Source organism: Rattus norvegicus, chromosome 4, assembly GCF_021556685.1.
Source record: "Rattus norvegicus strain SHRSP/BbbUtx chromosome 4, alternate assembly SHRSP_T2T, whole genome shotgun sequence".
Classification (NCBI taxonomy): Eukaryota; Metazoa; Chordata; class Mammalia; order Rodentia; family Muridae; genus Rattus; species Rattus norvegicus.
This window is the reverse complement of record NC_141537.1, coordinates 69964961-69980209: the sequence shown is the minus strand read 5'-3', so window position 1 is coordinate 69980209 and position 15249 is coordinate 69964961. Positions and strand designations below refer to the sequence as shown.

The 15249-nt window shown below is 46.6% G+C and overlaps 1 protein-coding gene and 1 long non-coding RNA gene across 4 annotated transcripts in view; one reads left to right on the top strand and one right to left on the bottom strand.

The window, feature by feature from the left end:
• The window catches only part of Dennd11 (DENN domain containing 11), a 68764-nt gene that overhangs the window by 47684 nt on the left and 5831 nt on the right, over nucleotides 1-15249 (top strand). For all 3 annotated transcript variants that reach the window (XM_087657320.1, NM_001044701.2, XM_087657319.1), the window contains 7 exon segments: nucleotides 2288-2387; nucleotides 3202-3360; nucleotides 7352-7505; nucleotides 12403-12541; nucleotides 13181-13312; nucleotides 13499-13649; nucleotides 14344-14412. In XM_087657320.1, the coding sequence (XP_087513446.1) occupies nucleotides 2293-2387; nucleotides 3202-3360; nucleotides 7352-7505; nucleotides 12403-12541; nucleotides 13181-13312; nucleotides 13499-13649; nucleotides 14344-14412 (899 nt within the window). In that variant the 5' untranslated portion in view covers nucleotides 2288-2292.
• LOC147994820 (uncharacterized) lies at nucleotides 5533-7357 on the bottom strand. The gene is made up of 3 exons (XR_015686504.1): nucleotides 6462-7357; nucleotides 6123-6353; nucleotides 5533-5873 (listed from the first exon to the last, which is right to left on the bottom strand). It is a non-coding gene; the product is annotated as an uncharacterized LOC147994820 (long non-coding RNA).

Sequence of the window (15249 nt, the reverse complement as noted above, 5' to 3'; positions counted from 1 at the left end):
CCTAGAGGCAGAAGCTGATGCAGAAGCCATCCAGGGACACTGCTTACTGACTTGCTCCCCCTGGCTTGCCCGGCCTGCTTCCTCACAGAACACAGGACTACCAGCCCAAGGGTGACCAACCCACAGTGAGCTGAACCCTCCCCACTTCCTCACTAGGTGAGAAAATGCCTTACAGCTGGATGTACCTTATGCAGGCACCTTCTCAATGGAGGTTCTCTCTGCTCAGACAACTCTAGTCTGTGTGTCGTTGACCTAAGAATGGCCAGCACCGCAGTCCAGGAGAAAGTCTGTAGCATTAGCAGACCTGGCTGCTGTTCCCATCTCAGAAGGGAATAGCAACAGTGCCTGATGCTCCAACACCAACCTTCTGCATGTTACCTCTTCACATCTACCTCAACCTTCAATTGGAAACATGCACACATGGGAATTCTGAGCAGTGCAGTTCAGCCTGCTCGGGTAAGGGAGATCAAAAGCCAGCCCCGGCACTTACCAGACGACAAATAACAAATCGCTTACCACAGTGCTAGTTGCCATAGCTTTAATGAACACTGGCCCAAATGGGCACCAGTAGCTAAGTAGATATTGTGCTACCCCTAAACGCTAGAAGTGATACGCGGGCCCATCGTTAACATCATAGGTGACCTGCACACATAATAATGAGCAGAAGACAGAACTATCCTTGCTTTTATAAAATTTCAGAAAGACCAAGCTTCCTTAGGGCCACGATTGCTCATCTGAGGATACATTTATGGGTCTCTCAGGAGGTACTTTATGTGCGTGTAATATACTTGCTGCCTCCTGAGCATCCTTTGCTTGCTATATGTATTGTGTAATTTATACTTAATGGTAGGCTCTAGTCCCAAGTTTAGGTGAGGTACATTTCCTCATGTTTTAAGTAGCTCTGGGTTAGAGTTAGGTGAATGCATAAGACGTCTGCGATGTCTAGGATGGGTGTAAGTCAGCTGTGTCCAGGATGCACAAGCCTGTAGATTAGATCCTTTGAATCTGAGATGGATCTGTGTGCATCATAAGGGAGAGAATGCAGGAATGGGGGACTTGATGTATAGGAAACTTGGTTTACTCTCATGCTCTTTGTGAACATGTTTTCTTACCTTTAACCAAACTAACAATGCCTTATTGTTTTATGGACTCTTAATTTCTTTTCATGTTTTTTGTTTTAGTAAATTCATTAGTTGGATACATTTGTTATTTTTTCCCCCAAAATGGATTACTTTAAAGTGCCTCGGGTTGTTAAGTGTGAGACTGGGTGGTCCTCTTTGCTGTCTGCAGTGACCTAAGACAGAACCGTGTTTTCTCTGATGTCCCACACAATTCTCTGAAAGCAGTGGTGGCTGACATAGTTGATGTTTTTAAAGCCTAGAGAACTGGGACTTGGGGTGCTAATAAGTTTGCTCAAAAATGAAACCTCACAAGTTATTGTCTCACTTTGGAAAACCTGAATATGCACGAAACAGAACTGATTATTGTACAGTGTCCCGCCCACCTGTAGCTAGCTGTCCAGTGCTCCCATCCCCTCGGCCTGGAGCATGCTCACTGTCGATGGATTCTACAGCCTGGCCTACCTTCTGTCATGGCGGGCACCTTACTGAGCTGTAACTGCTGCTCTTTATGTCTGTCATCTTGTTAACTTTAGACTCTCATCTCCCGGTGGTCGGGGATTACGTCCTTTTCTTCTTCATGTTTCCAACGCCAAGCTTGGAAACCCAGAGATCAGTTAGGAGGGACTAAGTCCCAGAATTCCTGAGGCAAAGCCTGATAGTTGGGTTCTTGAAGATGGCCACTTGTGGAGAGAGACAAGAAGGGGGAGAGGATTTCTTTTCTTTCTTTCTTTTCTTTCTTTCTTTCTTTCTTTTTTTTTTTTTTTGTCAGACATTAGCAGCTATTTATATGGTAAGATTAAAAACAGAATCTCAAGAGATTGAGGGAACAATACAGGAAAAAGAAACGGGAGCCTAAGGTTTTAAAAACAAATAAATAAAACCACCTATGCTTAAGAGAGATGAAGCCATGAGAGGAAGATTTGGGAGTGATCTGAAGGGAGCCACCCCAAGGACACAGAATCTCAAGAGGGGATGAGGTCCCTCTACTGCCCCCTCCTGGTCCTCTGATGTAGTTCATCAGGGGATAGATGAGCCTCTGAGCAGCTCCCGAGTGGTTCTGGATCTGTGATCAAGCCGCACATTTCTGAATAGTGATGTGTGCTGTGCTACGCTCTTCTCTCTGAGTGATTTTTGTTCCTATTAACTTGATCCCCCTGTTCCTACAGGAAACATGGTAGAATGGTGCTTACCTCAAGATATTGACCTTGAAGGTGTCGAGTTCAAGTCTATGGCCAGTGGGTCCCATAAGGTTCAGTCTGATTTCATGTGAGTATTTCTGAACCTGTCTTGTGCTACCTGACCCCGTCTCTCCTATGTTCTCCACACGTTATCAGGCGGTGTCCTCAGATAGTATGTGTAAGACTTCTATGTGTTTACCCAGTTTCCCAGCAAGAAGGGCTCCAGCTCTCAAGTTCTCAATGGGTCCGAACATTCCAGCATCTACAACTGAACTATTATAGAATGTGTGGCCCTCAGGGAGGTTCGGTTTTAGTGTAAGAAAGGAGTTTGAGTTAAGTGCGGGTTAACCTAAGACGTCTTATATGATAAACTCGGAATACTAGCTTTAAGCAAGCCAGTTTTAGTGATGTGTAAATGGTGCATGGTAAATCTTGTGAGAAGCCAATGGACACGCTTGAAGGGTGATTTGTAGCTTTGATCTCTGCATTGGGCTAAAACCATGACTGATCCAAGTGTGAAAAGGGGAAGGAAGTAAAATGTCAGCTGCACTGGAGCTGTCAGAAGCCAAGGAACTGAGAGAATCGGGGTTTGTGAGAGAAAACAGACGGAGTTCCCGAGGAGCCTGGAGGTTCTCCCATTGAAGCTGTTAGTTGTGCCAGAGAGGATACCACAGTCTCTGACTGAGGGCATTTGAGTGGCGTGCCCGTAGAGACCTTATGCTAGGTTCTGGAGTCTTGGAGCCGGGGCCACTCCTTGGGAGATTGAACGGCTTCTTTTATGACCCAGCTTTATTTGGAGCTCTGAACATAGTTGTTTGGGCTAAGATTGCATTGCAAAGGCAAAAAAGCAAGATTGCCGACTTCCTAAATGGGAGCGGCAGAGCACATTTGGTCTGTTCCAGCTATTTCCGGAAGGGCCCCTTCTTCGGTCTGGCCTGCTTTGCCAACATGCCGGTGGAGAGCGAGCTGGAGCGCGGCGCGCGGATGAAGTCCGTGGGCATCCTCTCTCCGTCCTACACCCTGCTCTACCGCTATATGCACTTTCTGGAGAACCAGGTTCGGTAAGTAAGTGGCTTCTGTGCGGGGCCTCTGTATATCACGGGCAGCAGTGGGATCTGCCACCCGGTGCCTGTGCTGTGAGTCCCTGGAGATGGAGACTGGGCCAGGGCCACAGCTGCCTTCCTACAGCATCCGTGGCTCAGGGTCAAGCCTCAGGTGATCCTCCTTCTCAGCAAATGTATTATAAAATAATTCTTTATCCTATAATGAAAGCTGGGGAAGGTATTTACTTTCAGTTTTTATTAATACTCTCATCACTTTTTAATCAATACATTTTAATCAGACATGAACATTCTTTGTTTACACTCAGCTGGCTGCTATCCTCAAGGTTTTTCCCAGGTAGTCAGGCAGACTTTAAAAAATGTTTTCTTTAAATAATTTATTATTTGGAGTAGTAGAAGAATATGTAATATGTAATAGAAGAAAAATTGTTTATATATATATATATATATATATATATATATATATATATATATATATATATATATATATATCGTTATGCAGGTAGCCTAATTAAACTTTAAACAGTGTTGGGGAAATGTTTCTAGTCCTGAAAGCACTGTTAAAATTTTAGTCTGTTTTCCGATACTTATATTTCTGTGCTTCGATAGAACATGCTGGACAACTGGGTGTCATGGTGCTTTATCTCAGGAAATAAAGGCTTTCAGTTTATATTAGTAGCAACATAGCAAGACCTGTTTGTCATACATACAACACATAGAAGTATGTGTGTATGTACTTGGCATTGATGCTATGTATAAACTATTTTACCCTGTGCATCATTCATTCATTCATTCATTCATTTTGAGTTGGCGTCTCTCTTTGTAGCCCAGGCTGGCCTTTTAATTTGCAATTTTATGGGATGCCAATCTTCTTTGTGGGTAATGGGAGTGGACCGCAGTGCTCGTGATTGTACAGCAGTTCCCCCTAACCACTGAGCCACCTCTCTAGCCCACGTGGGTCATGGTTTAAGCTAACCTGGCCTGTATCCTTTGTCCATCCTTCTTTCCTTCCTTCTCAGGGTAATTCCCTGTATCATATATTATATTCTTACATTCTGACTCCCTTTACCCAAGAATACTTTGGAGTGAACAAGAGTCCTAACTGCTTCTGGGTACAGAGAAGTTGGCTTTCCCAGCCTTGTGAGACATAAATTTGATTCCACAGTAACTCATTTTCTGGGTACCAATATCTGCTTTAGCTAAACTAGAAGCTAAGTTACCATAACAAAGAGGAGACCCCAAAATACAGCGCTTTGAACAAGTCAGAACTCCATTTCCTAGCACAAGGTTTAAGGCCAGGTGGAGAGAGATGTTCCAGCGTGGGTTGGTGGTGGTTGGGCCCTCCATCTCACCCATCTCTCATCGTGATGGTGGACAGTGACTCACCTGACATCTCAGCCAGTAAGGAGAGAGATTGAAGCGGAAACTTCAACCTGGACACATTACTTCTGCACACATCCTGTAGGCAGATCAGTGCAGGGGGCTGAGGGCTTAAGGAGAACCCCAGAGTGGCTGGCCCTACAGGGGAATCCCTGGTCTGGTTCACACAGTGGAGGCTTCATGTCCCCTGCATCTGGTGCGTCATTTATCCCCACTGTTTACAGCAGAGCTCTTGCTCAGTTGATCTGGGCAGCTAGGGAAGCGCTTTAGTGGAGTGGTATTTGAATTTACCTGTCCTTGTTGATAACCTCATCCCATCCATCTTTGAAAAACATCTTGTCTTCTGGTACTATGTTGCCCTCCGACCCTTTGGTTTTTCTTGGTGGTGTGGCTTCATCTGTGACACAGTCTACCATGTGTTTAAACTCAGGCTTCCTCGACAGTAGGATAACCATCATCTCCGAACTGTGAATTTCTGCTTATGCCTCCGAGTCTGTCTTCTCTCTACACTGTCTGTTGTGGTCTCATTCTGTCCTACCAGGCAGCGACTCCTTAGGCTGTCAAAGGACAGAGTTCTAACATTAGTTGTTTTCTTTTTACATCTACACATCTGTCCTCTGTGTGTGAGAGTGGGATCAGGGATCAAACTCAGGTTGTGAGGCTTTGTGGAAAAGCCGGTTCCATCTCTAGCTTTTTGTCTAAAAGACTCATAGTACCGACTTTGCTGTAGAATCTTGGTCCAAATACGGTGTTGACTGTAGTCAAAAAGTAAAAGCCCACCACAATTAAGTAGCAAATCAGCAAACAGAAAATGAAGGCGTGTTATTTAAATTACCCTGGATAGAGTTACCCTTTGAAAGACAGAACACAGAAATTCTCAGTGGGCTTTTAACGGAAAATGGATCCTAATTCAAACACATTTGAACTTCACCTATGCATCAAGTTTGACACATTTCCCTGAAGAGTACCGGCAACCCACTGCCTTTTCAGAAAGGCAAGCCAGAACAGCCAGCCAGGCTTCCCTGAGCAGCCCAGGAGCATTTCCCAGAATGACAGCGTTTGCTCTCAGCACCTGAATGTCTGTTTATCAGCACCAGCACCGGCCGCCTCCTGAATCAAAGCTTTTCGGACCCCTAAAATTAGGAAGAGGCAGTTATTGTTAGCAATTATTTTCTAAAGTGTAGTCCATGCTGACCTTGACTTTACGATTCTCCTGCCTCCCAAGTATTTGGCTTGTAGGTGTGCACTGTCACTCACACACACACACACACACACACACACACACACACACACACACACACACAGCTAATAATATCTTTTTAAGTACAATGACAATGTTGATTTTCTGCTTTTAATACAAATTTCTCTGCAAAGTCTCTCACCATCATCTCGTTGCTGAGTGACGGAAGTCACTCTGGGCCGCAGTGACTGAAAACATCTATCTACTGCTGCTTTTTCAGTGGAGATCTTCACTCTGAGCAGCTTGCGCTCCAACTTGGAGTGGGTTTCATGGCACGTCGGTAGAAGGGAGGAGCAGGGCTATTACTTCTCAGTGTTGTTTCAGCCATAGTTAGGGATGTCCTTTCTCATTGTTCAGTAGTCACTGGAAGGCTCTGAGAAAATAAACCAGGGTTCAGAGGGTGTGGAGCTTTTTAATTAACTTTATATTACCTTGCTGGACCTGGGTTAACAGAGTCTGTAATCGGACAAAAGAAACTTACTGTCTCATAGTTGCAGAGACTTAAGAGTCAAAACTCAAGTTGTTAGTGTCAGCAGGGGGCTTCCCACGTCTCTCCTGGCTCTGTGCTTTGCTGGCAGTCGCAGGGCTCCTGGGCATCTGCATCCTCTCAACGTCTGCAGCCATCTTCCCGTGTGTGCCCCACACCTTTGTGCATTTTCCCTTTTTAAGTCACATAGAATCCGGGTTCCCTCAAAAGATCTTTCTTTAGCCCAACTGCCTCCTAAGATCCATCCAAATAAAGCTTCTTCTTGGGAACCAAGGTTAAGGCCCAGGACTCCAGCATATCTTTGGGAAGGGAACAAAATCAACCTCTTAACATCCCCATTCAATGAAAAGTCTTGACCTGGGGGCATATTTCTGCATAGTCCAAGTGGTCTAGGACCTCAGTGTCACTGTCTTGATCTGAGGGTTGGTTGACAAGGCTTTTAGCTTGAGCAGAGGATGAGACACAAGGGTGGGGGCAGGGGAGGAGAGATTCTGATTGCTTAGCTGATGTGGAAGTATGAGTCCTTGGTGGCCTCAGTAATAACTGTTCTCCCTCTTCCCCCCCCTTGGCACATTGAGGGCTCACATTCCACACAGAGCAAAACAACTGTAGACATGAAGTGTGTGGTCTTCTGGGTTATCTCTTCTCACAGTAAGCAGCACTCCAAGAAGTACATGTGATCTACAGCATAGATTGCTCGAGGATTAGACACTCGACACAGCCTGTTCATTCTAAATGTACTACACTGTGCTGACTTGAGTGGAGACTTGAAGGTTTAACCTCCAGGTGTAGGTGTTCTGAGTGCATCCAGGCCTTTAGCCCCTTTGGTAGGGATGCGTAGCTATGCTGGGCAGAGCTGCTCACTGTGCACGTGTGTTTCACAGACACCAGCTGGAGATGCCGGGACATTACTCTCATCTGGCTGCATTCTATGAAGACAAGAAAGGGGTGCTCCACGCTGGTCCCGGGAGGGGCGGCAGCTTGCCACCTGTCTACTGGTTGCCTTCTATTCACCGCTACATGTATCCTGAGATGAAGGTGAGGCTGGCTGTTCCCTCCTGTGTCTGGGAAAGGTTGCTATGCATTCATTTTTAAATGATGAAGAAATTATGCCTCCACCTCGTGCAGAATTCTGCTTTCGATAGAATTCAGTTAGATTATAAGCATTTGGTTTCATTTAAAACATAGGGTAAATTATCTTAAAGAATGTGCCTTCGATAACCATTGCACAAAGCCACATATGCTGTGCTGCTCATGCTGGACTCCGAGGAGGGAGGATGCTTTTGACTGTGTTGGTTGCTTCTGCTATTGTAAAGCCAGACATCAAGAATGTGAAGAACAGACGTGGTATTTCTTAGCTACGTTATTTTTGATGTTGTTTTCTTTGGAATTTTTGTAGCGTTCTTTGCATTCATACTAGCATGTCTGTTCAGCATCAACAGGAAATCCGGCCATGCAGCAGGTGTTCAGAAGATATAAAAGGGTCTAAGATTACAAATCCACCTTTTCTTCCTTCTCCTTGTCCTGTGGCTGGGCACAAGATATTCCTGTGAAGCTTAGGGAGTCCGCTTGTAAAGACATAATGCATGAGTTAATGGGAGAAGGCGTCTTGGGATATTTCTTAGTTAGGGTTGTATTGCAGTGAAGAGACACCATGACCACAGCAACTCTTACAAAGGGAAACATTTAATTGGGGCTGACCTAAGAGTTCAGAGGTTCAGTCCATTATCATCATGGCAGGAAATATGGCAGCACTCAGGCAGACATGGTGCTGGAGAAGGAGCCACGAGTTCTACATCTGGATAGGAAGGCATCAGGAAGACTGAGAGACATTAGACCTGAAGAGACACTCGAGCTTCTGAAACCTCAAAGCACACCTCCAGTGACTTACTTCACCCAACAAGGCCACACCTACTAATAGTGCGGGTGGGAGTCATTTTCATTCACACCGCCACAGGACGAAGAGTTGGTCACTAAAGCATTGGCTATGTAGACCAGAAGGGGAGCTAATTCCAGAGGCACAGGCTGTAGATGGGGCAGGATCCTGTTTTTCTTAGCACATCCTGAGTTATGTAACAATGGGAATCCCGATGTTATCCTGAGCTAATGTAGCAATGCCTGTTGCAACGCTCTCTTAAAGTGAGATTAAGAGGAGGTTGTTTTGCTAATCTTCATTTCCTAGTTAAAGCGATTGAGGCTTATCAATAAATGGTTTAGTGACTTGATTTAGGAGGCAGGCAGAATCTAAACCCAGGACTGTGCCAAAGTCAGCGTTCACCTCCTGCCCTACTTAAGGTGTGGACAAAAGGACACACAGACAGGCTCATGGGTCAAGAGCAAATGACTTAAATGAGATTGATTTTTTTTTAAATGTCATTTGCCCATAAAAGAAAAAAAGTAATTAAGATTTTATCAACAAAATGAGAGTGTGTTAGGTATTTAAAACTAATCTAAGAAGGCTGGCAGGAGCGACGGAGAACAGAGTAACCTGTACATTAGGGATCTCAGACAACAGATCTCGCCCGCATTGGCAAGCTATTGCTGCCTAGCAAATCACCCAAGATTAGAAGCTTCTAGCAGTGCATGTGTATGACCGCAGTTTCTGTGGGGAAGACGCCAGTCATGGCTTAGCCGAATCCCAGATCTAGGGTGTGCTGTGAGAGAGCTCAGTTAGGGCTCCAGCTAGGGTTGGAGTCTCAGCCCAACGTTCAGCTAAGCTCACGTGAGCACCAATGGGAGCAAGTTTCTTAAGGGATGCTACACCAAAGGCCTCTATAAGTGTTTGCCCTCAGCTCTCAACCATGTGGGACTGACTCTTCAGCTTGGCAGTTTGCTTCATCAAAGTCAGCAAAAGGAGCATGTCAGCAGCGCTGTAACTTAGTCATAGAAGTGAAAGCCTGCGTGTAGCCATAGTCAGGGAAGCAAGTTCCTCAAGAGGAAGAGGGGACTGCACAAGGCTGTAAATACCAGGGCCACAGATGCTGCTTGCCTTATTCAGAGCTGGCCATAGGAGATGTGACATCAGGATCGGAGCCCAGGGGCAGAAAGAGGGCCCTTGCATGGTGTGTGCTTGGATCTCTGAGGGAAGCACGGTACCACTGAGAGAGGCTGGAAGCTAGTGTCAGAAGTGCTCCCTGCTGCTGGAGAAGCAGCAGGTCCTCCTTTCCTCCTGTCCTCAGCCTGAGTACATGCATGGCTCCCCATACGCAGAACTTAACAGGAGACTAGGGGACCTGGGTGTCCAGGAGTCCAGGAGTCCAGGAGTCCAGGGGATGGAACATGCAGATTTCCTGATCCTGTGAGGTGGGTGCAGGCTGATCAGAAGGATTTGGGGATGTATTGATCAGGACACTGTCAGCCCCATTTCTTCTGAATGAAGTTACTCAGCTATCACCAAACCCAGGGGACAGTGGCCAACATTTGACCTTATTGTTCCTGGCTTCGTCACTCCATAGGCAAAGGGGGGGAAAAAGAGAAAAGATACTTGCCACTTAACTTTGCCCCATTAAAGATAACTTTTTTTTTTCTTTTTTTCGGAGCTGGGGACCGAACCCAGGGCCTTGCGCTTGCTAGGCAAGCGCTCTACCACTGAGCTAAATCCCCAACCCCTAAAGACAACTTCTTAACAGACCTGTCAGATTTGCAGATGTGGTAGAAAGCTAAGATACAAATGTGCAGTGGTCTTTATCAGAAAACAGCGGATCAGCAGTTAAAATTAAAACAGCAGCCCCATGGGAATTATGCACGCACACGTGTGTGTGTGTGTGTGTGTGTGTGTGTGTGTGTGTGTGTGTGTGTGTGTGTGTGTGTGTTTAATTTCGCAGTGTTCAGGCAGTAGAGAGCCAGGATATTCTTATAGTAAATGGCCATTTTGAGTAATAAATCAGAGCAAAAGACGGCAATAGAAAAATTCTACTGGGTCTGTTTCGTAGCAAGAGCAGAAAACTTCCACATTTACCCCCGATGGCTGCCGTCCTTCTGCACCCTGTCTCCCAAGGCAGTATTCTAGTTGCTTTTCGACTTTTTCTGCTCACTCAGTTAACCAAGAAGTCGGGGCCTGAGTGTCTTTCCTCACTGTTGAAACTAGAATACGTAGTGCTTTGGCACAAGGTAATCACTTAGGAAATAGTTCCTGTTAATGGATATGTGCTTCCATGAATGATCAAATAAATGCGATGAGAGTTTGGGATAAGTCATTTATTCTAGGACTCACTTGGACAAGCCCCATCAGACCTGTGTGCAGCACATGCACACACATGTCAAAGGCCTAAAGGTGGCAGAAGGAAAGGTAGGGAAGAACCGGTTTGCTCTGGCTCCCTTCTTGTCTGCTGTTTGTCTTGATAAAAGACAGCGACTGAAGAGATCTGACCCATCTCGCCCAACTGGGGTTCTCTTTTCCTAGTGACTGAATGACATACAGAGGAAATAGGTCAAGAGTCATAGCGGTCATGCTTGGGAGGGTGGCTGTGTATGAAGCATGGGGCTGGTGAATCAGGTGTCAGGATGGAGGGTGGAGGTTGCTTTGGAAAGGAAAATTCCTCTCCCAGGTAGCCCAGTCGAAGCTTTGGAGATGGAGGATAGCCAGCAGAGGTAGAATGCAGGGGCTGCCCCAGGCTGGCTTAGTACTAGGTTCTCCACACACTTTTCAGCCTACTAAACTCAGTGTGTACTTTAGGGTGGCTGCCTGTCTTCAGAACTTTGTTGGCCCGCCTTTCTTATGGCAGATGAACACTCTTAATACCAACAGCTAAGCGTCAACATGGCTTTCTGAAGTATGTACAAGCCTCTGATTTGAAGCCTTTATTCTGCCAGGGGACACCAGTGTTCTTTAGGCCTTGGTTGTTCCTAGCTGTAAGTCATTCACGTTTTGGCTCAGGTGGTCCCAATGAGGTAACCCATTGTCTCTTCCTTACACAGGAGAGCAGACTGGAAACATTGGGTCACTTTCCCAGGCTTCCCTGTTAGCAGATGACAGAGGCAGTGTGCAATTTCTCAAGTTTATGTTCTAAGCCCTGGCACAGTCCTCCCAGAAGGCAGCCCTCGGGGAGGGGGCCTCCTTGCAGTTGGCATTCCAAGGAAGTTCACCAGAGGTGGTCATGAGGTCCTGCACCCTTCCTGCCTGTGACTACAGCAGATACTTTGCTGTGCACAGTAGTCCCCTGGTCTCTGAAGACTTGGAAACCCAACCTCAAACTGTTTGCTCATCACTTTATCACATACAGTATTCAGTGTTTGTGTGTGAAGGCCCATTGTATTTGCAAGGGTAGTTTATGTGCATCTATGCATCTGTCTCTGTCTCTCTGTCTCTCTGTCTGTCTCTCACTGTCTCTGTCTCTGTCTCTGTCTCTCTCTCTCACACACACACACACACAAGTTTAGATCCCCTGGGTCAGGAGCTGCAGGTGTTTGTGGGATGCCTGTTGTGTAGTGGGTGCTGTAATCTGAACTCATTTCATGATTATACAGTAAGCACACTCAATCACTTAAGCCAACCTTTTTTTTTTCTTTTTTGGTTCAATTCTCTCTCTCTCTCTCTCTCTCTCTCTCTCTCTCTCTCTCTCTCTCTCTCTCTCTCACACACACACACACACACACACACTTTTTTTTCCATTTTACATCCCAGTCACTACCAACTCCTGGTATCTCCTCCCACAATCCTCCCCAATTCCCCTCTCCCCTCTTCTCTGAGTGGGTGCCCCGCTGGGGGAGAGCTATCTCTCTAAGTAATAAACTTCAGCTGTTTGCTCTGTATGCCTATCCAGAGTAAATGTTTATAGTCCTTAAATTCAAACTTCATTCTGTCAGAGGAACTGATGCAGCAGAAATACAGGAAACAACTATCTCTTAGTGCTTGATGGCGCTTTGGAGCGTTTACGGAAGGCTGTTTCACAGGGGCAACCTCTAACCAGCTGTCCACCTGCCCTTATGTTTCCAGATCACACACCCGGCTGGCTGCATGTCTCAGTTTATTAAGTTCTTTGGAGAACAGATCCTCATTCTTTGGAAGTTCGCCTTACTTCGAAAGCGCATTCTGATATTTTCTCCCCCACCTGTGGGTGTCGTGTGCTATAGAGGTAACCAGTAGCCCAAGTGAGGGGCTCTTCCTAAATCCCCAGTACATGTGCCCTCATCTTTCAGTTGTTGACCAAATTATTGTAAGAGTTTGGGCCATTTCAGTGGGATCAAGGCTTCTGATTGGATTTAGAGTGTGGGGTCTGGAGGCAATGAAGATGGATAGGGTGTCACCTTAGTATCTGGGAAGAGATAAGGGTCTGGGTTGAAGCAGGAGAGGTAAACTGGATCAGGTGAGCTGAAGTATGCAGGGGTATGACTAAGGAAGAGTCTAGGTGACAAGGGTCATGGGGCCACTGCAAGCAAGGGCCGAGGAGTAATGAGGAGTTGTTTGGTGGTGGTGGTAGGCTACTTGAAACATTCCCAGGGAGATGTACATCAGTACTTGTGTGATTGGGCTAGGACCACTGTGGAATAGCTGGGTTTGAGGTTTGAAGGTGACATAACGTCTACCTTGGAGTGATGGTATCACCTGGAGCGAGTGAGGAACGAAGGTGTCAGGTATAAGAGGTTGGCCAATAGTGGTGCAAGGGCAGCTTCATGTAGGTCAACTGTTCCTGAGGTATGGACCTGCTTGGTCTTGGGTGGAGGAGAGGGAACAGAAGGGAGAATTCCTCACTTCCAGTGTCCCCCTCTTACAGTGTACTGTTGCTGTTGTCTGGCCAATGTCTCCCTGCCTGGCATTGGGGGCACTATCCCAGAATCCAAACCTTTCTTCTATGTGAACGTGGCTGACATTGAGAGCCTGGAAGTTGAAGTGTCCTATGTAGCCTGTGAGTATGGGGGCCTCCCCCTCCTCTCTGTGTTCAAACCATTCTCTTGGAAAGTGACTTTTAATGCTTAACTCTGTAGTAAGATTGGGCCGGCATTCTTCTTTTCTCTTCCTTTCTTTTCTTTTCTTTTCTTTTCTTTCTTGTGGCCCCTTGGGGTTCTTACCTCATTAATCCTGGGCTCCACAGGTACCACAGAGAAGATATTTGAGGAGAAGCGAGAGCTGTACGATGTCTATGTGGATAACCAGAATGTAAAGACACACCATGACCACCTGCAACCCCTGCTGAAGCTCAACAGTGCTGACCGGGAGAAGTACCGTCGGCTCAATGAGCAGAGGTGAGACAGCTCGTCTGCCGTGTGCATGCCATGTGTGCCGTGTGCACGCCATGTGTGTGAGCGAGTGCAGCCCGGACCAGTGCTGTGCTGAAAGGGACTTGAAGGCCAGTCGCTGGCATCATCCTATTCAGGATGGTCCTATGAAATCTTCGACAAGCCCACTCCACCACCACTGTCCTAATCCCTGGAAATCAAGGGGAATTCTGTGCTTTAGGAGGCTAACACTCCTCCATCTTGCCTCACTGCAGGGTGGCCTGCCCCCATGGGTGGTTCCTAATGGAACCAGTCACACTACCTTTCAGAAACACCCCGAAAGACTTGCTTAGATTTGCCTGTGTGTTTGGAATACCCGTTTACTGAGCATCTACACTGTGTGGACCCATTAGGAAGCTTGTGTACGGATACTGTTCCGTGTTGTTTATCCTACAAAATAAAGGATTAGCATATAATCCCCAATCAGTGGACAGTCAGACAAAACAGTCCCATGGTTAAGCCCAGGGGACCACTAGCAAAATGGGCCATAGATCCTGGGTTTGAATCCAGGTTCTGTTCCTTGTTTGGTCTACCTCAGGCCTGGCACAACTCTGAGAGGTACCACTTGCTGAGAGAGATGGCCATTGTAGGTGTTGGTTGCTGCCAATCCCATAATTGCACACCATGGCCGCTGGCGTCTGAGTGTTCTCCCTTCTAATAGGCAGATGCTGCTGTACTCCCAGGAGGTTGAAGGAGACTACAGCCCTTGCGAAGAGGACCTCTTTGTGCTGTGAGTCAGCCGGGGCATAGTTGTGGGGGTCTGGGAGTGCTTTCAGTACCAACTTCTGTGAACAACTTGCATCCCTCCCATGCAACCCACTGCAGTGCAGTGGTGACCTTCATTCTCGGTCTCTCAGTGCTCTGTCCTTAGAGGTAGCCTGAGTCCTGCAAAGCCATCAGGGTGAAACCAGAGTGGCTGAAGAGACAGTGCAGGTCCTGGAGAAAATGAGAACCCTGAAAGTGTATCCTGTTGAACATTTGCATCCAGAATGTCACTGCATAGCTGTTCATCTCTCCACCCTCTGCTTCGTTGCCTCTGAAAAGACCAGTTCTTTGTGCTATTATGAGATCATCTGAAAACACAACCCTTGAATGCAGTACAGTCTCTCTTCCCCAGATCTGGTAGCCTTAGAGAGGGCCAGCTCCTCCCAGTACCCATGCTCAAGTGGCCACAGGAAGTCCTGTTTCAGAATTAGAGCAGGACTGTAACTGAAGTAGAAAAAAATCTCGAGAGGTCCTAGTTTTGATGAGGGCATCTCCATAGAGGTTTATCTTGTTCTTGAGGCCCCTTTCTAATACATGCACACTGTGTGAATGGGCAGACACAGTCCAGTTAAGCCAATCTGTTATGTCTGTAGAAGTTCCCCAGTCTCCCAGAGTGGCTGAACTGATGCTTTTCTAAGCTGTGACTGTGAATCCTGTTTTATGCATACTCTTCCTCCACACCCCCTCTCCCCCCCACACACACTAAGTAGAGCAAACATGAAGAGCGTGTGAGCTGTGCTGTTCTCAGTGTGGCTTGTTCCCCCTTTCCACACTGCCTCTGAGCTCTCCCTTTCTGGGTACA